We start from the raw sequence: 21058 nt of genomic DNA, 5'->3' as shown, positions 1-21058 counted from the left end.
AAAATACCCTTGTCAGGGAACTGACAAGGATCGCGGGAAACAATTTACTTTCCGGTTCTGGCGGAAACTCATGAGCTTGCTACAGGTCGAGGTGAGCTTCTCGACGGCGAGGCACCCGGAAACGAACGGACAAGCCGAAAGAGCGAACGGCATACTCCAGCAATACCTGCACTGCTATGTCGGCGAGAGACAGAACGATTGGGTAGAGAAATTAGCTTTGGCTGAATTTGCGTACAATAACGCTGAACACGTGTCCACGGGCATGAGCCCTTTCATGGCCAATTACGGGTGTCACCCCAGGGCATTCCCGGGGCGGGGGGAGGAAGGATGGAGCGTACCGGCGGCTGAGCAATTTGTGGAGGAAATGGAGGCTTTACACCAGCAACTCAGGCTGAACTTAGAGCGGGCCAAGGAAGTTTACAAGAGGCAGGTGGACAGGCACCATCGGGAGAGGGAGGCCATACGGGTGGGAGACCGGGTGTGGTTGTCATCCCAAGGGTTGCCCATAAAGGGAGGGTGCAAGAAGTTGCAGCCTAGGCGGCTAGGGCCTTTTGAGGTCATGCAGCAGGTGAACCCAGTGGCGTTTAAACTCAAGTTGCCTGACAGCATGAAGATACATCCAGTGTTCCACAGGTCCCTACTTTCACCATACAGGGAGGGGCGGGAATTCCCGGGACGGGAGGGAGGGGTTACCACCCACCCCCGAGTCGAGGAGAGGGAACACTGTAACGAAGCCACGGAAATACTCGATTCAAGGTGGCGAGGTCGCCAGGTAGAGTACTTGGTAGCCTGGGAGGGGAAACCCAGGTCGGAAAACACATGGGTCCCTGCTGAATAAATCACTGCAGAGTATCTGGTGGAAGAATTCCACAGTTTGTTCCCGGATAAGCCCAAACCATTAGCTAGATTTTGGGAGGAAGAATTTGGACCCACAGACGACGAAGGGGACTTTGTGGGTTTTCCTGCCTCTGGAGAGGAGGGAGAGGAGGTGTCCGAGGGAGAAGAATCAGACTGGGAAGTTCAACCAGCGGGAAGAGATCCCAGTGGATGGGAGGCTGGTTTTGAATCCTCAGAAGAGGATGATAGCTCTTTCAGGGGATTCCCCGCATTGTCGGCCAAGGAGAGAGGAGGTTGTGTCGGAAAATCGCGCCGGGGATGGGAGGGGTCCTGGGGAGGAGGTGGATGTCGGGGAACTGCCATCAGTGCCAGAGGGAGAGAGAGAGCTCCAGAGGGATCCCAGAGAGCGTCCCGGGATTGGGAGAGGCAGCCCATCTTCTGGGGAAGGGAATCAGCTCAGCTCCAGTGGAGAAGGGGGGCAGATGGGGGAATCTGAGAGGGAGTCACATGACTCCTTGCCGGGAACCAGCAGGGGGAGGAAGGGTCCTCCGCTGCCTACGCCTTCCTTGCGCAAAAAGGCTTCCGTGCAGGGAGAGTAGGAGGAGACTGGGTGTGAAAGAACTTCTATGTTGGAAGAAGTTTAAGAAACGCCCACTGACGATGAACACCAATGTTGAAAAAAGAGTAATCTGGGACGCAAGTAAAGCCGTTATGCGAGGATTTCTGATACAACAAAATGCAATAAAAAAGAGAAGCCAAAATGAGAAAAAAGATAAGATCTTGGAGAACATAAAAGAAGGGGAAAGGAAACTAAGATCAAAACCAAAGTCCCAAGAGATTTTGAGAGAAATTAAATTATACCAAACACAATATATGGAACTGATGAATCAAGAAATAGAATGTAAAATTAAACAAATGAGACAAAAGACATTTGAATCAGCAGACAAATGTGGTAAACTATTGGCTTGGCAAATGAGGAAAAGACAAAAACTAAATACGGTTACAAATCTAGAAGTGGAAGGAAAGAACATTTATAATCCAAATGAAATTAGGAATTGCTTCCAGAGATATTTCAAACAATTATATTCACAAGGGCCGCAGAAAGAAATGGACATAGACCAATTTCTTAAGACACATGGATTACAAAAAATTCCTAATGAAAGTAAAACAGTGTTGAATCAGAAAATAACTGAGCTGGAAATAGAAGGTGCCATTCAAAATATGCAATTGGGCAAGTCCCCAGGACCGGATGGGCTCACTTCCAGATATTACAAAATGCTGAAGGAGTGGCTATTACAACCTCTGAAGGAAGTCTGCAATGAAATTTTGGAGAGGAAAAGGGCACCAGAATCGTGGAAAGAGGTGTACATTACACTTATACCGAAGACAGAGGCTGAAAAGACTCAACTTAAGAACTACCGCCCTATTTCGTTACTAAATGTGGATTACAAAATTTTTGCTGACATTTTGGCTAAGAGATTGAAAAAAGTTTTGATGGAGGAGATCCATAGAGACCAAGCGGGCTTTCTCCCGAGAAGACATTTATCAGATAATGTAAGGAATATAATTGACATTCTGGAAAAGTTAGAAGTGAATATAAACACTAAAGCAGTTTTGATATTTGTGGATGCGGAGAAAGCCTTTGACAATATTTCTTGGAGCTTTATGAAGAAGAATCTCCAGGGGATGGGGGTAGGTCAGCGATTTGAAAACGGTATAGGTGCAATATATTCAGAGCAAAAAGCAAAGCTAATTGTAAATAATGTGGTTACGGAAGAATTTAAGATAGAAAAAGGGACACGTCAGGGGTGCCCAATTTCCCCATTACTTTTTATATCAGTCCTGGAGGTTTTGCTGAACAGGATTAGAAGGGACCGGCTGGTTAAAGGGGTACAGGTAGGAGCCAAACAGTACAAATTGAGAACATTTGCAGACGATCTGGTACTTACTTTACAAGAGCCAGAATCTAGTACTAAAAGGGTTTTAGAACTCATACAAGAGTTTGGTCAAGTAGCAGGATTCAAATTGAACAAATTAAAAACCAAGGTATTAGAGAAAAATTTAACACCTATTGAAAGGGAGAGGTTTCAGAATGAGACAGGTTTAACTGTGGTTAAGAAAGTGAAATATTTGGGGATTAACATGACAGCTAAAAATGTGAATTTGTTTAAAGATAACTATGAGAAATGCTGGACAGAAGTGAAAAAAGATTTAGAAATTTGGTCAAATTTGAAGCTTTCCTTGTTGGGTCGAATCGCAGCTATAAAGATGAATGTATTGCCTAGAATGCTATTTTTGTTTCAAACACTGCAAGTTGTGGACAAGATGGACCGTTTCAAGAAGTGGCAGAAGGATATTTCTAAATTTGTCTGGCAGGGCAAAAAACCCAGAATAAAATTTAAGATATTAACTGATGCAAAGGAAAGGGGTGGATTTGCCCTGCCAGACCTTAAACTATATTATGAATCAGCAGCTTTTTGCTGGTTGAAAGACTGGCTGCTTCTGGAAAATACAGACATTTTGGATTTGGAAGGTTTTAACAATACTTTGTGGTACAAGGTTAAAGCTCATAAAGCTTTTAAAAATCATATTGTCAGGAAAGCATTGTATAATGTCTGGATTAAATATAAGGAATTGTTGGAAAATAAAACTCCAAGGTGGTTGTCGCCAATGGAGGCAAAGGCTGTGAAAAAACTCAATATGGAGTCCAAATGGCCGAAATATTGGGAAATCCTGGAACAAGAAGGGGATAAACTGAAATTGCAGAGTTTTGAGAAATTAAAAGATAAAGTACGAGACTGGCTTCATTATTATCAAATAATGGAGACTTATAAGTTGGACAGGAAAATTGGCTTCCAGGTGGAAAAATCAAAATTGGAGACAGAATTGTTAGAATCCAAAACTAAGAATTTGTCAAAAATGTATAACTTGCTGTTGAAATGGAATACGCAGGATGAAACGGTTAAATCTGCCATGATCAAGTGGGCACAAGATATTGGTCATAACATTATGTTTGCTGACTGGGAACGGTTGTGGACCACCGGTATGAAATTTACGGCATGTAATGCCTTAAAAGAAAATATTATGAAAATGATTTATAGGTGGTACATGACCCCAGTCAAGCTTGCAAAAATTTACCACTTGTCTGATAATAAATGCTGGAAATGTAAAGAGACTGAAGGTACATTCTTTCACCTTTGGTGGACGTGCCCGAGGATTAAGGCTTTCTGGGAAATGATATAGAATGAAATGAAAAAGATACTAAAATATACCTTTTTGAAGAAACCAGAGGCCTTTCTCTTGGGTATGGTCTGCCAATTGGTGTCAAAGAAGGACAGAACTTTTTTTATGTACGCTACAACAGCAGCAAGAATACTCATTGCAAAGTATTGGAAGACACAAGATCTACCCACCGTGGAAGAATGGCAGATGAAAGTGATAGACTATATGGGACTGGCGGAAATGACCGGCAGAATCCGAGACCAGGGAAGAGAGACGGCGGAAGAAGAATGGAAGAAATTTAAGGACTATCTTAGGAAACATTGTAAAATTAACGAATGTTAGAACGATGTTGGTTTAGAAATTAAGCGGTTCCTAGCTGTAATGATTAAGTAAATAAGAAAAGAAAGGTTAAAGATTCAAATAGAAATTATGGGAGGGATTTGCTGAACTAAATAATTAGAAATTGGAATACAGCAAGGGGAGGTATGAGGAGGTCAGGGAAGTAAGTTACAAGAAAATAAGGGTTTGAAATTATACTTGTTGTTTGTGTTTTGTTTGTATTATTTTTTCTTTTATATAATTTTTTTGGAAACTTCAATAAATATCTTATAAAAAAAAGAAAGAAACGCCCACTGACGGATTACAACCCTTTATCATATTTGTATCCTATGATTCATCATCACATAGCAAGGCAGGCTCCCCAGCTCTCCCCTGGGGGTCCCCCTCTTCTCCCCATCTCCCATCCTGAGAGATCCTTCCTTCCCTGTGTTCCTTGTAGGTCCCTCTCACCGCCAACTCTCCTCTTCCTATGTGTGTCCTTAATTCAAAATAAAAGAATCTTAATATAAAAATTACAAAAGAATATGAAAAGGAAACTCCCATCTCCCTGTCTGAAAATCATCTGTTGCAACAATTATTCAGAATATGCACTCCAGAATAAACCCAGCTGTACTTGGTATCCTGCCTTTCCCCTCCCCTTCAGCAAGATAACCCTTTTCCTACATTTCCCTCCCTAGCCAAACCTTCAAATCTTAACAACACAGAAAGTGCAATATGACTCTTATAATGATAGTCTCATAATCCAAATTAGTATTTCTCCAGCTTCTAGGTCCAGTTTCCCTTTCATCAAACGAGATCATAACTTGTGTTAACAGTTTCAGGAGCTGCATTACATCCTTTTTTGCTGGCTGTCCATTTTTCTCTGCCGCTCATTCCCGCACCAGCTCATCCCAACCTCATCTTCCATGGAGCTCTTTCTTTCTCCTCCTGTTCTTCCCTCGGCTGCTCAACACAACCTTCTGCCTTTCCCAGCGACTCCTTTCCAACGACTCCCGGCTTATGACCCACACATTCCCCTCCGTCTCTCTTTCTGGGTCTTCAGTGTGAAGGCGCTCCATGTCTGGATGGAGAGCAGAGCTGCAGAAGATTCTTTGGAGTAGATGCATCTGGTTCCCAATAAATCACACAGAGGCAAAGTTAATTGGTAAAAGAAGAACTTTCGACTAAAGGTTTTTCAGCTTTGTTACTGAAAAAAACTTCAGGAAACTTAGCAGACGTGAAAGAAAGAGAAACCATCCCACTGAGCTCTCAGATTTATCTTTCTACCTCAGCGTGACCTTTGCATTTCAATAAAAGCCTATCTTTCCACTTGGAGACTTCCTCCTTTTCTTTTGGGTTTCCTTGTGGGTAACCTCCAGGCTAGCAACCTTTTTTTGAATTTTTCCTACATATACATGACTGGGTTTAAAAATAAATAAATCTGAAAGTGATTTAAAATTACTGGTAGAAACAACTCTTTAAAACATTCAAAAAATGAATCTGCAATACATTTAAAAACAGGTTTTTTTTTCTTACCATGAAGTTCAGTTTACAGATGGTTGGGGGGTGTATTCCAAAGCAGAGCCCATCTTTTTCAAAGGATCCTTATCAATCCCCCATGGAGACCTGGGACCCCTTCTCCTGAAGGGACCTCCGAGGAGGAAGCCAGGGCGGGTCGGTCCCTGGGGAGCGATTCCTAGACTCGTCTGGAAAGTGCCTTATAATGTTCCTTTCCCCACTTGCCAGGAGCCTAAGCTCCGTTTGGGGTTCCCCCTTCTGCACCCCAAGGCTCCTCCAAGGCAGGCTCTGGTTGCTGCCCAGGGCCCTGCAGGGGATTCAGGCTGGGGGGGGGGCTGTCTCTTCCTCTGGCCATTGCAGCCCCCAGGAAGCCTTGGAAGAAAGGCAGGAGACCCTCAGCAGAGAACAGCCACGTCTGGTTCTTCTCTGCAAGGGCTTCCTCTTCTGAGGCCGCATGCCTGGCCTCTCCCAATGGAGAGGCCTCCTCCGCGGGGCCAACATGGCGAGGAGAGAGGCTGCCCTGCGGAGGCCAAGCCATCATGGCAGGAAGGCGGCTGAAATCTTTACAATTTTACAATATGCAGAGAATTCTAAGTATGGAAAAACCAGAGAGAGGAGCTGAGGGAAGTCTGGGGGGGGGGGCAGGGAGGATGGGTTCTTCTCTGGAGAGGGGGGAGGGGGAAAATAAGGGGGGGAATTAAGGTTGATATGTTTTATTGATAAAATGTCATGTTGCAATTCCTAATAAAATTTTATTTAAAAAAGTGTTCAGAAATATATTTAAATATGAATACTTGGGGGATTTTTTTAAGTCAAATGAGGCAACAGGGCAGAAAGGACTTAGGAACGAACACATGCAATATAAATACGAACGGGAAATAGACTCTTCATTCAAGTTTTGCAGGTTTTGAAACAATGCAAAAGAGACTGCACAAGCGGATGAAACTGGATGTGGGCGGGGATTTTGCATATTACAAGGAATGGTTTCTCTTTGGAAATGCCTTCAGCTTTCTTCGCGGAAATGTTACACACCCTTCAGAATTTCTCTGATGACAATAGGGATGTCCTATTCAAGAAGAAGAAGTTTACTATTTATACCGCTCCCAACTGACTGGATTGCCACTTTGGGCAGCTTCCAAAATATAGAAAAACATAATAAAACATTCCTTCCAGTAGCACCTTAGAAACCAACTAAGTTTGTTCTTGGTATGAGCTTTTGTGTGCATGCACACTTCTTCAGATACACTGAAACAGAAGTCACCAGACCCTTATATGTAGGGAGAGGGTGGGGAGGGTTCACCCATTTCCACCACCCTTCTGAATAATCCCCCATTACCCCCAGGCTTAATTAGCTTTTGACACATCACAGGAAGCACCAGCTGGGCTTAATTAGCTTTTGACACATGTTGATTCCAGTGGGTTAGAAGCATCTAGTACACAGCTCAAATTCACACATGGGTCTAGCATTCAGTTTTAAAACACAAGCCTTAATTAAATTCTAACACTAGCTGGATCCAGAATTTAGGGTGTCTTGTGTTGTGTATTGAGTCAAAGGATTTTATATCTGTATTATTATTGTCTGTATTTGCATTAGGGTAAAGTAACTGCCTTTTGGTTCCAGAGGGTACAGCTACTATTGGTTCATTTAAGCTGCTGTATTTGGATCCTCTGTCTTATTGGTTTCCTCCAAAAGGCAGGACTGTGATTGCCTGATATTGTTCCCTCCAAAATGTATCATTTCTAGCTAGCTCCCTGTCCCTATAAATGTAGCTCTCCCCTCCTCAGTTCTCAGTCTTGTTTGCTTTAATAAAGAAGTGTTACTACAGAACTGTCTCCAGCATATTATGTCAAGAGAGCTGAAATCACAAACCCCACGTCACAACAACTGGCGACGAAGGTGGGATCCGGAATGCTGAAGAGTGGTTAAACGCAGCCCTGCCTCAGAGTCCAGATTGTAGCTAAGAACAAGACTCACTGGCCGGCTGAGAAGACGACCCTGCCCACAGGACAATGGAGAGTCCAAGGGTATTGGAGCCCTTCCAGCCATCAGAGCCCCACACGTGGGAAGACTACGTCGAACGCTTTGAGTTCTTCGCAGTGGCTCAAGGGATCACTGATGCCAGCAAAAGAAGGGCCACATTCCTGAGCTACTGTGGGCCTGAGATCTTCAAGCTGGCCAAGGCATTGCTTGCTCCAGCGAAGCTAGGTGAGACACCTCTCAAAGATATTCTTGCCTGCCTGACAAGCCATTTGGCGCCTACTGAGACCAAGATGGCCCGCGGTTGGAGTTTCATAAGAGGCAGCAGCGTGCTGGGGAGTCTGTATCTGCATTCCTAGCTGAACTGCGGAAGCTCGCTCAGCACTGCGACTTCCAAGATCTGGAAGAGACTCTCCTGGATCGGTTTATCGGTGGTCTGAGCAGCAAGAAAGCCAGAAGACGCATCGTGGCTAAAGAAGAGGTTACCCTTGCTTCAGCCTTGAAGGAGGCCACCGCCACGGAGAATTATGAAAGAGAGGAGCTTGATGCCAGTCGCAAGGCCCCTAAGCCACAGATAGAAGTTGCGCGTGCCATGGACGAGCTAGAGGCTACTCCGAGGCAAAGCCCAGTCCGTGGGGTCGAGTCAGTGCGTCAGGCCTGCACAGTGCACAAAGATCACCGAGGCAGGTGCCCTGGTTGTGGCGGAAACCATGAGCGGAAGAGTTGTCGTTTCCGGGATGCTATGTGCCGGACGTGCGGGAAGACAGGTCACATCGCCAGGGTTTGTAGATCGGCGGCGTTGGGAGCGACAGGAGCAACTAGACTGGAGCATCGCAGACCGTCCACGGCAAACCATGTTCTAAAGGACTGCCACTATGTAACGGAGATCAACGGGAGGGTCGTGCAGTTTCCAGCGCAAGGCAAGGCACACGTCAAGGTGAAGATTGAGGGTCAGCTGTGCGACATGGAGGTGGACTCCGGATCTGGATTCACTATCGTGTCGGACCAGACCGCGAGGACATTCTTCCCCAGGGGTAAGTTGCCCCCTCTGGAGCCCTTCCCGGCAACTTTGCAGTCATACTCAGCGGGCCGCATCCATGTCATGGGAATGTGTGCCGTGAGAGTACAGTTCCGGGACAAACAGGCGGTACTCAAACTGGTGATTGCGAAGGGCAGTCGCCCCAGTCTCCTGGGCACTGACTGGTTCCCCGCCCTGGGACTGAGTATATCAGGGCTTAATTCAATCCAAACCTGCCCTGAGATGAGCGAGGCATTATGCAAAGAATTTGCTGGTCTCTTTAATGGAAAACTGGGTTGTTATAAAGGGCCCCCAGTTGACTTCGAATTGGACCCTGGGGTGGCCCCAATCCGACTCAAACCAAGGCGAGTGCCATTTGCACTGCAACCCAAGATCGAAGCAGAGCTGGATAGATTGGTCAAGCAGGGAGTTCTTTCACCCGTGGACTCTGCTAAGTGGGAGACTCCAATCGTCACACCCCTTAAAGCAAATGGGGAAGTCAGGATCTGTGCAGATTACAAATGTACTATCAATAAGGCACTCAGGGGAAACTCATACCCCATTCCAGTCGTATCACATCTGTTGGCTAAACTGGCTGGGGGCAAGGTGTTCGCCAAAATTGACCTGGCACAAGCTTACCAACAGCTGCCAGTAACCCCACAATCAGCGGAAGCACAGACTATTGTCACACATAAAGGGGTGTTCAGAGTTAACAGATTACAATTTGGAGTTTGTGTGGCCCCAGGGATTTTTCAAGGGCTCATGGAACGCCTGTTAAGAGGTCTGCCAGGGGTCTTGCCATTTTTTGATGACGTTTTGATTGCTGGAAAAGACCCACAGGAACTGGGTGCGCGTGTCCGTGCAGTGTTGCTCAAGTTCAAAGAGGTGGAGTTGCAACTGAAAAAGGAAAAATGCAGTTTTGGGGTGCCAACTGTGGATTTCTTGGGGTTTAAAATTGATGCATCAGGCATCCACCCCACAGATGCTAAGATTAAGGCCATCATCGAGGCACCACGACCACAGAACAAGACGGAGTTGCAGTCATTCCTGGGACTTATTAACTTTTATCATTCGTTCTTACCCCAGAAAGCTTCGGTAGCTGAACCATTACATAGACTGTTGCAGAAAAAGAATGTGTGGCGATGGGGGCAGGGGCAGCAGAAGGCTTTTGACTCCTTGCGAGGAATGCTGAGTAGCAGGAGCGTCCTTGCTCATTATGATGAGTCGAAGCCGCTGGTCCTGGCATGTGATGCCTCTCAATACGGCCTGGGGGCGGTGCTGAGTCATAGGGAACCGGATGGGTCGGAAAAGCCCATCTCTTTCTATTCCCGTACGTTGTCGCCCACGGAGCGCAACTATGCTCGAATTGACAAAGAGGCGCTTGCAATTGTGGCAGGAATCAAAAAGTTCCATGATTATGTGTATGGTCACCATTTCTCCATTGAAACGGACCACAAACCACTGTTAGGGTTGTTCAACCCGAACAAACAAACGCCACAAATTCTCTCCCCCAGAATGTTGCGTTGGTCTATATTCCTGAACGGGTTCCAGACCTTGACCCATGTGCCGGGGAAACAGTTGTGCCACGCTGATGCGCTGAGTCGATTGCCTCTTCCTGGCGGGAGCAATGAGGATCCTGCTCCAGCGGAGCACATAATGATGCTGAAAACACTTCCGGGGGCTCCTGTAACGGCTACTGATATAGCTGAGAAAACGAGGAAAGATGCTGTTCTCTCCCGTGTGCTCACTTGGGTGGGGAGGGGGTGGCCAGGTGGTCCGCATGAAGACAAATTCAGGCCTTATGCGACAAGGCAGCACGAGTTGTCCATGCATAAGGGTTGTCTCCTGTGGGGAGATAGGGTGATCATCCCAGCACCACTGAGAAACAGGGTTCTTGAGACGCTTCACATGGGACACCCGGGAATGGTCAGGATGAAGTCGCTAGCCCGATGTTATGTGTGGTGGCCTGGAATGGACCAGAACATAGAACAATGGGTACGAACATGCAAGGCATGCCAAGAGGTGCGGCCTGTTTTGATCTCTTCAATTGAAAATGATAAGTGAATGTTGAGATATTTCCTAAGTTGCACACTGTTATCATATATCAAACCAAAATTGCACCATGTGTCTGTTTTTTTGCAGGGGGTGGCGTTCCTGTCAATACTTATTCCCCTCCCCTAGCGTTATAATAATAAATTTTATTTGTATCCCACCCTCCCCAGCCAAAGCCGAGCTCAGAGCTGCTAACATCATATAAATAAGACCATATGCATAATACAATTAATCAGTCAAAATTAAGATACATCCCACAATTAATTCAAACAATTAAAACTAAAACTAAAACTGGACAAGTGGCAATCTTCAGGTTAAAATTGGAAGCGGCTAATATTTGCCAAGACCAACTGTTTCCACTGATATTATAAGGACCTATGAGTGGGCTGGGAACCTCCTTCGCGCTTGTTCTTATACAAAGAGAAAATGAGTCAGACTGAACCCTGACCAAAGGCCTGGCGGAACAACTGTGTCTTGCAGGCCTTGCGGAAAGATGTCAAATCTCGCAGGGCCCTGGTCTCTTGGGGAAGAGCGTTCCACCAAAAAGGCCCTGGCTCTGGTCGAGGCCAGTCTGATCTCCCTGGGGCCCAGAATCTTCAGGGTGTTATTATCTGCAGACCTTAAGGTCCTCCATGGGGCAGAACAGGAGAGGCAGTCTTGTAGGTACGAGGGTCCTAGGCCGTGAAGGGCTTTAATTAAAACCAGCACCTTAAACCTGATCCTGGACTCCACCAGGAGCCAGTGCAACTGGTATAGCACTGGGTGAATGTGATCTCGCAGCGAGGACCCCGTAAGGAGTCTCACTGTGACATTCTGCACCCGCTGGAGTTTCTGGGTCAGTCTCAAGGACAGCCCCACGTAGAATGAGTTACAATAATCCAGTCTGGAGGTGACCGTCGCTTGGATCACAGTGGCGAGGTCGGGGCAAGAGACGTAAGGGACCAACTGCTTAGTTTGGCGGAAATGAAAAAATGCCACCTTTGTTGTCTTCTTGATCCTTGTCCATCCTGGCTAATAAAAGCAAGCCGGGAAGGGCTGGGCGATGGGCTCTGTGGGGTGGTGAATGCTTCTCTCTGTGAGGGAGCCTTCCCAGGCCCACTGAAAGAGGCGGTCATTAAACCACTTTTTAAAAAAAAAATCTTTAGACCTGGCTAATATGGCCAACTATCACCCAGTCTCAAATCTTCCATTCTTGGGCAAGGTGACTGAGCAGGTGGTTGCTGAACAACTCCAAGCACGCCTGGAGGATGCGGACCATTTGGATCCCTTCCAGTTGGGATTCAGGCCTCACCACGGGACTGAAACTGCCTTGGTCGCACTGGTTGATGATCTCCGGTGGGCTAGGGACAAAGGTGAGAGCTGTTTCCTAGTTCTGCTGGATCTCTCAGCGGCGTTTGATACCATTGACCATAGCATCCTTCTGGACCATCTTGAGGAGCTGGGAGCTGGGGGCACTGTTATACCAGCTCCATCTGGTATGCAGGCTGAGATCCTACCTGCCTGCAGACTGCCTCGCCAGAGTGGTGCATGCTCTGGTTATCTCCCATTTGGACTACTGCAATGCACTCTACGTGGGGCTACCTTTGAAGGTGGCTCAGAAATTGCAATCACCGTATTTTCTGCTCTATAAGACTCACTTTTTCCCTCCTAAAAAGTAAGGGGAAATGTGTGTGCATCTTATGGAGTGAATGCAGGCTGCGCAGCTATCCCAGAAGCCAGAACAGCAAGAGGGATTGCTGCTTTCACTGCGCAGCGATCCCTCTTGCTGTTCTGGCTTCTGAGATTCAGATTTTTTTTTCTTGTTTTCCTCCTCCAAAAACTAGGTGCGTCTTGTGGTCTGATGCATCTTATAGAGTGAAAAATACGGTAATCCATATTACGGCGGCTAGGCTGGTGACTGGGAGTGGCCGCCGAGACCATATAACACCGGTCCTGAAAGATCTTCATTGGCTCCCAGTACGTTTCTGAGCACAATTCAAAGTGTTGGTGCTGACCTTTAAAGCCCTAAACGGCCTCAGTCCAGTATACCTGAAGGAGCGTCTCCTCCCCCATCATTCTGCCCAGACACTGAGATCCAGACACTGAGATCTGGCCTGCGAGAAGTGAGGTTCCAGGGAACCAGGCAGAGGGCCTTCTCAGTAGTAGCGCCTGCCCTGTGGAACGCCCTCCCAGCAGATGTCAAGGCAATAAACAACTATTTTACTTTTAAAAGACAACTGAAGGTGGCCCTGTTTAGGGAAGTTTTTAATGTCTGATGCTGTATTGTTTTTAATATTCAGCTGGAAGCCGCCCAGAGTGGCTGGGGAAACCCAGCCAGATGGGTGGGGTAAAAATAATAAATTATTATTATTATTATAGTTGTAACCTGCACCTACACAGACAGGGAGACATCGAAGATTACACCCAAACTCTTGTCGGAAGGCACCAGCACTAATTGCATCTTCGCAAAGGATGGGAGTTCTCTTTTCCATCTGGACTCCGCCCAAAATGTTGGTCTACAAAAGCCACTGAGGATCCCAGAGAATCAAAGCATCACTCTCCAGGGAATCGCAGAGATGAAGATTCTGGTCCTCACCCTCTTCTGCCTCCTCCTTGCAGAGAATGAAGCCAAAAGGTTTGATAAATGTGAACTGGCTAAGCGTATGAAACAGGAGGGGTTGGATGGCTATCATGGCACCAGCCTGGCTGACTGTGAGTTTGCTCTTCCTTTCGCTTCAACTTTGCAACTTCTGGTGTTTTAAGGGCAAAGCTGAAATGGGGACTTCTTTTCGGGAAAAGGTTCACACACCCTGCTGCCCATCAAAATCTCCCAACTTTCATTTGTTGTTTGTGCAAATTTCTATTTAAGGCCGGGGGGGGGGTAAACGTTACAGGCAGCTTCCGTAGTGAACATTGAAAGAAAGTTTTTGAATTATTCTGTTTCAAAATGCTGCAAATTTGACCAAAAAAAAGTGCACCCCGAGCGTATACCCAAATTGTAGCCTTTTTCTTGTCCACTTTGTTCCAGGGGTCTGTACTGCTTTTTATGAAAGCAGATTTGACACCAGTGCCGTTGGGCCACCAGACTCCGATGGCAGCCGTGACTATGGAATCTTTCAGATAAGCAGCCGCTGGTGGTGCGACAGTGGACATCGCCCAACAGCCAACATGTGTAAAACCTCCTGCAATGGTAAGCAACTTGATACTGCAGGGATTGCTAGCTCCCTCTTCTTTAATTCAGTTCACATTTGAAGGTGAATCTACCTAATTTGCACTTTCTGAAATAATACACGGACAAACACACTGCACATTCTTCAAAACTCACACTTCTAATCTTGCAGTGCACTTCTCAAGCCAACTGCATTGGGCACAGTATGCCTACAAATAGATATATTTGCAAAAGTTACATACAAAAGTACATTAGATTACAAAAAAATTGCATACAAAGCTGTCATTCAGGAGAATTTCACACTAAAAAACTGCTGAATTTACATGAAGACTTTTTAAAGAAAGAAAACCCCAACCTCCCTGCCTCCACCCCCAGGTGTCTCTGTCCAGCTGTCAGGACTGTCCTTAGTCAGTGGTCCCCAATGTTTTTGGTATGGTGACCCACAAAGCCAAATTTGCAAGACATGGTGACTACAGATTTATTGTCAAATGAATTTTGGACCTTAGGACTTCCATAAATGCTGGTACCATTATCTTAATAAATTTTAAAATGTGTCTCCCACACTTCTCTCTTCCTGTGCCCCCATCTTTGTTGAATTTGTGATGAACTTTTAATGACAGAGTTAATAATAAAAATTAAAACTACATAATGAAATTCAAAATGTTTCACATAGTATAGGTTCCATTTATTCGTTTGAGTTAAAGCCATTGGAGTGAGCACAGGAAAAATTGTAGAGAGTACAGTCATTGCTGCTTTCCTCCCCCCCCCCCCACTTCATGTTTACCATGGTAAGCCAGCTGTGCCCTGTTTGTCCTGACTGTGCCACTAAATATTGTTTTTACATGCAAACATACACACTGGTACTGCTGTTGTTGAATAACACCAGGGAGTACTCCTAGTACCAGGAAAATCTATACAAGGTAGCTAGACAATACTATTGCATACACACAGAGCACACACCTAATCATCATCATCATCATCATCATCATCATCATCATCATTTATTTATACCCAGCCCATCTGGCTGGGTTTCCTCAGCCACTCTGGGCAGCTTCCAACAAAAGAGTTAAAATACATTAAAACATTAAAAGCTTCCCTAAACAGGGCTGCCTTCAGATGTCTTCTAAAAGTCTGGTAGTTGTTATTCTTTTTGGCATCTGGTGGGAGGGTGTTCCACAGGGAGGGCGCCACTACCGAGAAGGCCCTCTGCCTGGTTCCCTGTAACTTGGCTTCTCACAGTGAGGGAACCACCAGAAGGCCCTCAGAGCTGGACCTCAGTGTCCGGGCAGAACAATGGGGGTGGAGACGCTCCTTCAGGTCTACTGGACTGAGGCCGTTTAGGGCTTTCAAGGTCAGCACCAACACTTTGAATTGTGCTTGGAAACGTACTGACACATACAGACCACAGACATACAGGCAAGTTTTGTGTCTCTTGCTCCACCTTGTACTGCACAGATATGCAATCACTCAGATATGCCTCTCTCTCTCTGCTCAGGCGCTTCTCTTCCTCTCTCTCGTGCACCACACGTGCAAGCGTGCATCCCTCTGCCCTCACCAGCAGCGTAGTGTGGGTTGCCGCCCCCTCCCTGGTTGGGGCGGGGGCCAGGGGGTGGCACGCAGAGCCCCCAGAGGGTGGACGGAGCCCGCCCCCAGCAGGCTCTTTGACTGCTGCCTCCATCCACCTGCCTGCCGCTGTGCCTCGACTGCCAGGGCTCGGTGCCTGTCATGGGGATCTTCTTTTTCTTCTTCTTCTTCTTTCGCTTCTTCTTCTTCTGTGGCAATCACTCCTAGCCGAGTAAGATTGTCTACCATGGTTTTAACAGTGAATAGTAGAGGCCAATTCTGGATCCACACGTCCTTCCACAGGGGGGACATTGGTTTCTGGGCAGGAGTTGATCACGGTGTGGATTTGCCAAGCGTGTCTTCCTCTTAGCACGTTTCTCCCTTGTGTCCTGAGTCCGAGTGTCTTCAAAGCCCAGGACACCTTTGGTCAAGGCTGGTCTCCAGCTGCAGTGCTCACAGGCCAGTGTTTCCCGATTGTTGCCTCCCGCTGTGCCTCAGCTCCCAGGTCTCAGTGCCTGTCGTGGGGATACCTGATTGCACACCCTCAAAAATGTGTGCTGGGGCGATGACCCCTCTGGCTCCTCCACGCTACACCTCAGCCCCTCTCAAACACTGCCCTCTTCCCTTCTGACCACACATACATGTAACCCCTTTTTCTCACTTGCACAAAACAACGTGTAAATCTGTCCCTCCCTTCTTCCATCACACACACACACACACACACATTACTTGAGCGCTAATATCCCAATTCTAAAAAGCATCTTCATAGGGCTAAAGAACCATTTGCCAGCAGCGCCACCTAGTGGGCAGCAAGACCCCTTACCATCCGAGGAGACCTCTTCTTCTGCCTCTCCTTCACTTCTCCAACCCTTTTAACACAAAACATCCCAGCACAAGGCAAAGGAGGCACCTGCTTGTGGATGATGGAGAGCAGAATCCTGAATGTGCCGGGGCAGCCCTGCTGCTCCTCCCCATCCCACCCCTTCCATTTAGCCTTACTGATCATGGGACAAACAAGGCACTCACTGCTTGCTGGCAGGCAGCAGCAGCAGCCGGAGCATGCAGGGATCACCCTCCATCGCCTTCCTTCCTTTCATTTTATTTCAAGTAATCTGGAGGCAGGCAGCTGTGCGAAGAAAGGTCCTAGCACTCCTTACCAAAGTATTCCAACCGGTGGGGGGGGGGGAGCACTGAAGAACTCGACCCACAGCTGGTTTGGCTGCCCACTTGCAGGTCGGGACCCACAGGCTGGGAAACATGGCCCTAGGCCATGACCTTGATGTTTGATGTCTGCTTGAATCTAAGGCTATGGCTCTGGGAGAAGGCAGACCCCCTTTGGGGTGTTGACGCTGTGAACCCCTTCATGGCAGGCCCAGGTTGTAGATATGTGTAAGTAAACCATATAATATTGGTCAGGTCTGCCCCCTCCAAGGATGCAGGTCTGGGGGTGGGGTGCAAAATTGTGCCTCTCCACTCTGGTTCAGAGTGGCTCGCATCCCACCAGGCCATCTGCGTGTTCCCCAGACCACTGGGCAATACAGCTCCTTACCCAGGGTTCGAGGGACAAGGAGGGTGTTGATGCAGGGCAGAAGAGGAGGCAGCCATGGGCATAGCCATGGGGGGCAGGGAGGCAGAAAGAAAGACTGAACTAACTGACCAATAACGTCCAAAAAATGGAACTGCTGTGTCCTTGACCTCTGACATTTGACCTCTAACCCTCTAATTCAGGCTTGGAGTTGGGTGGACCTCTAAGAAAAGGCATTCCACAGTTCAGAGGCAGCCTCTGCAACCTTGGGGGTGTTTGTATTATGGGGTTTGCATTTTAGGAATCCCCAGTAACCTCCTTTGCTTTCTGAAAAATCTTTGCCAGCATTCTTAAATGATGACATCACAGATGATATCAAATGTGCCAAGAGGATTGTCCTTGACCCCCACGGGATGGGTGCCTGGTAAGTTCTAATATCTCAGTGCTTGGAACATTCAATACCTGCCAAGTTTTCAGTTCACATAACTGTGTAGAGGAACATGGTTTCACTTGACTGTTGTACAGCTGGCAGCTAAAGATCCTTCCCCAATAGGCACTGACAAGGGCTAAAGATGCTTCCTTAAATGTACAGCCAGTAGTGCCCTTAGTGCTCTGGGACCCTGCTGCCCTTCTCCACTTCCTCTGAGTAACTGGCAGTATCACACGGTGCTGGGAAGCCAGGAAAAGACCGCAGCCCCACCCGCATCACAAAGCCAGCCACCACTGTGTGCAGCAAACACTTGGTAGCTGTCTTGGTGGGGATTTAAGGACATGATTTGGCAACTGAGCCAATGTGGAGTAGTGGTAAGAGAGGACCTGGGAGCCCAGAGATCAAATCCTGACTCAGCCAGGAAGTTCACAGGTTGACATTGAGTCAGTCAGTCTCACAACCCAGCCTACACCAGTGTTTTTCTAAGGGGAAGAACCATGTATGCCACCTTGAGCTCCTTGGAGAAAAGGTGGGTATAAATGTAGTAATAAATAAATTGGAATGCAGGAAAGGAGGAGACAGTCTGAGTTCTGTCATGGGCTGGAGCCAAGTCCTGGGGCAGGTGGTTCACTTCCCAAGTTTGCTTGGAGGTCTTTCACAGAAGGCTATCAATGCTTAGCAGCCACAATGACTCTGTTCCACCTCCTTTGTTAGACACAATGTGCCTCTGAATGTGCTTCTCACTCACTGGATCATGACCTTGTCGTGGTGTGTGGGCTTGCACGTTCCTATGACCCTTGGGAGCGAGGCAATCGGGAGTCTGTACTCCCAGCAGGGTCCCCCAAGGCGGTAGGGTCAAAGGGGAGGAGCTAGACAAAGAATGATCCAAGAAGTCCTCAGTGGCAGGACCGTGAAATCTGGAAGCCCCTAGTCATGAACCGGCACATGGGAGGTGGATACAGATTCAGTTGCTCAGACTCAAGGAATGAGGCAGTTGAGCAGCTCAACAGCTGTATCCATGACTGAGCAGTAAAGTTCCATGGGATGGGATGGGAAGCAAAATTTTGCTAGAAGGGCATCATGGGCTGTTAGTAGGTAGACTTCCCGTTGACCACCAAAACTGATCATCAGCAGAGAATGACCCTGCAGCTGACACAAATGCCTCACTTGGAAATGTTGTGGAGCTTTTAAAGAAGATCCACCTCACTTGTAGTTAGTTATCCAAGCAACAGTCATGTGGATTCCCTTGCCTCATTTTTTGCTCTTATTCTAACTTTTAGGGTTGCTTGGAGGGAACATTGCAAAGGAAAAGATCTCTCAGGGTGGACAAAAGATTGCAATCTCTGAGTTCCATGGTCCTGAATGAATTCCAGCATTTCTCTTGAGATCCCCTTTGATGAAACATCTACCTACTGCCATATAATCAAGATCCAGCTGCTTCTTTCTGGGCTAGCATTTGCATGTTGTGCCCCACCCCATGGTGGAGGGAAATGGCCCTCTTTCTATATGAGGGAAAGTGATTATTATTTTTAAGTGTGTCTGGGGTGGTCAGTCACCTTGCTCTGGATTGAGAGCTTCTCTGCTTGAAAATCTTCAATAAACTGAACATAAACAAAACTCTTTTCTTGCTTGATTGGTAAATAGAAATAACAGAATTAGGTTAAGCATCATCATCTCATCATAATTTGCAGGGAGGTGCAGAGGCGTATCTAGGTCCCTTGCACCCCGGCAAGGAGCTGTATGGGCACACACACACCAGAAAAATCACTTCTTGCACATGTGATCTTGCTGCGACAGCAGCAACGCACTGCCACACACATACACATCGTAATCTCCCGCAGTCTACCTTCATGCTTCCTTGCCATCTCTCCCACCACTCAGCTCCCAGCTCTGTCTAAACTCATGACCTTATACAGATAACTAGTGACAGATTTCTGGGGTGACTTACAAATGTCAGATGGATTGGAAAATGGGCCTCAAGTTTGCAGTCAGTTTAAAATTGGAACACATCCTATAATATTCCCATTATTTCCTGACTGACTTTCTCCTGCTTATTACTTCTGGTACATCCTATTATGAAGTTTTCCAGGCATTCTATTATCCCTTCAAATGACCAGGCCTGCCTTGATTTGGACTGGGTCTGCAGTGCTGAGGAAGAGGCTGTGCCTAACCCTTTCTCCCCACACCAGGTGCAACTGCCTTCCTGAAGATGTCAGCTGAGGGGGAAACTCAAACGTCAGGTGTGGCACCACAAGATAGCTATATCAACCAACACACGTCTCTCCTCTTAAGTGCAGGGGAACTGCTGGGTTTAAGCAGGGTTGGTCAATGGGGATCAGGGGCATGATGGATGAGGCCATAAATTTCCCACTGCAGTCATAAATGTCTGCCCACGTACTGCAGCAAAATAGTAGTCTGGCTACGAACAGAATTGCTGTGCTTGGACAGAGAATGACACATCAGACGTGAAACCTAAAACAGAATATAAGTAGGAGCCCAGGGCCCTTCTGACCCCATGTCTTTGTGCTTGAGCTTTAAAAATGGAGAAGTTCCAGCTTTGCAAACGTTTTTTGGAAACATTCCTTATTTCCCCAACTGCTCAACTGAATTGAACCTTGTTCTGATGCTTTGGATTTATTCCGTTGGGGTGGTGCACATCTCTTTGTTTTGCTAATGGAGAAATCCGAGGGCTCCCTTGGACAAAAAAACAAGGACACCAGCCAGGAATACCAGAGCAAAACAGCAGCCAGTAGGCTTGGTCTTTATTGAAGACTGTCGTGACAGGACTCCCACCTGCCACCAGGTGAAACGAAATGGAAGCCCAGAACAAAAGAAGACCCCAACTTTTATTAGTTACTAATCCCCCAAGCTACACCCCTAGAACTACATCACAACTACATCATGATTACATCATTGACACATCACAAAAAGGAGGGGTTGAGGGAGGAGTTGTGGTGGTAAGTATCTTGTATCTGAGTATCTTGTCCCCTGGCTGGTTCCTCCCCCCCCCCCACTGAGTCATTTCCAGAGGACAAAGGGGAGTTGGCAGTTTCCTGCCCCCAGAGGGAAGATCTGATTATTGTCCTTTGTTCCAGTCCATGTTGAATCCACTCCCATATGCAAGTCCTTTGTGACTTTGATGGTCTTCTGTCTGGGACCATCAAGGTTGTCATCCCAACTGGGTAGGGCTCCTGAGTACGTGTTGGTACGCTTAAGGGATTATGACCATCCTGTATCCAGTAGCCACCTTTGCAATCTTATCTCCAAAGGGGGAAACTGTTGCAGGAACACCCCCCCATCATTCAGTTTGTACACACACTCACACACGACATACGCGACGTTTCTGTTATAAATTCATAGTAAATCAACCGTACATTGGATTTACACCAGTCCACATTTATTTTGCTCCATGAAGGAAGGACTCTCAAAGGGGGATGGTTTGATACAGA

The 21058-nt window shown here is 46.9% G+C and overlaps 1 protein-coding gene across 1 annotated transcript; it reads left to right on the top strand.

The window, feature by feature from the left end:
- Positions 1-13458: 13458 nt before the first annotated feature.
- Positions 13459-19226, top strand: LOC310746243 (lysozyme C, milk isozyme-like). Its single transcript, XM_083580099.1, has 4 exons — positions 13459-13557; positions 13951-14112; positions 17525-17603; positions 18890-19226. Exons 1-4 carry the CDS (start codon positions 13545-13547, stop codon positions 18954-18956), a joined length of 321 nt encoding a protein of 106 aa, XP_083436225.1. The 5' UTR covers positions 13459-13544; the 3' UTR covers positions 18957-19226.
- The last annotated feature ends 1832 nt before the right edge of the window (positions 19227-21058 follow it).

The sequence above is a fragment of the Podarcis filfolensis genome, assembly GCF_964270895.1.
Source record: "Podarcis filfolensis genome assembly, chromosome: 12".
Lineage (NCBI taxonomy): Eukaryota > Metazoa > Chordata > Lepidosauria > Squamata > Lacertidae > Podarcis > Podarcis filfolensis.
This window is presented reverse-complemented; position numbering and strand designations above follow the sequence as displayed.

What these genes read in the sequence shown, in the direction of transcription:
- LOC310746243 (XM_083580099.1), top strand. An exon ending in GTGTAAAACCTCCTGCAATG is followed by an intron (nt 14,113 to 17,524) that starts GTAAGCAACTTG and finishes AATCTTTGCCAG; the next exon opens with CATTCTTAAATGATGACATC. An exon ending in CCCCACGGGATGGGTGCCTG is followed by an intron (nt 17,604 to 18,889) that starts GTAAGTTCTAAT and finishes TCTAACTTTTAG; the next exon opens with GGTTGCTTGGAGGGAACATT.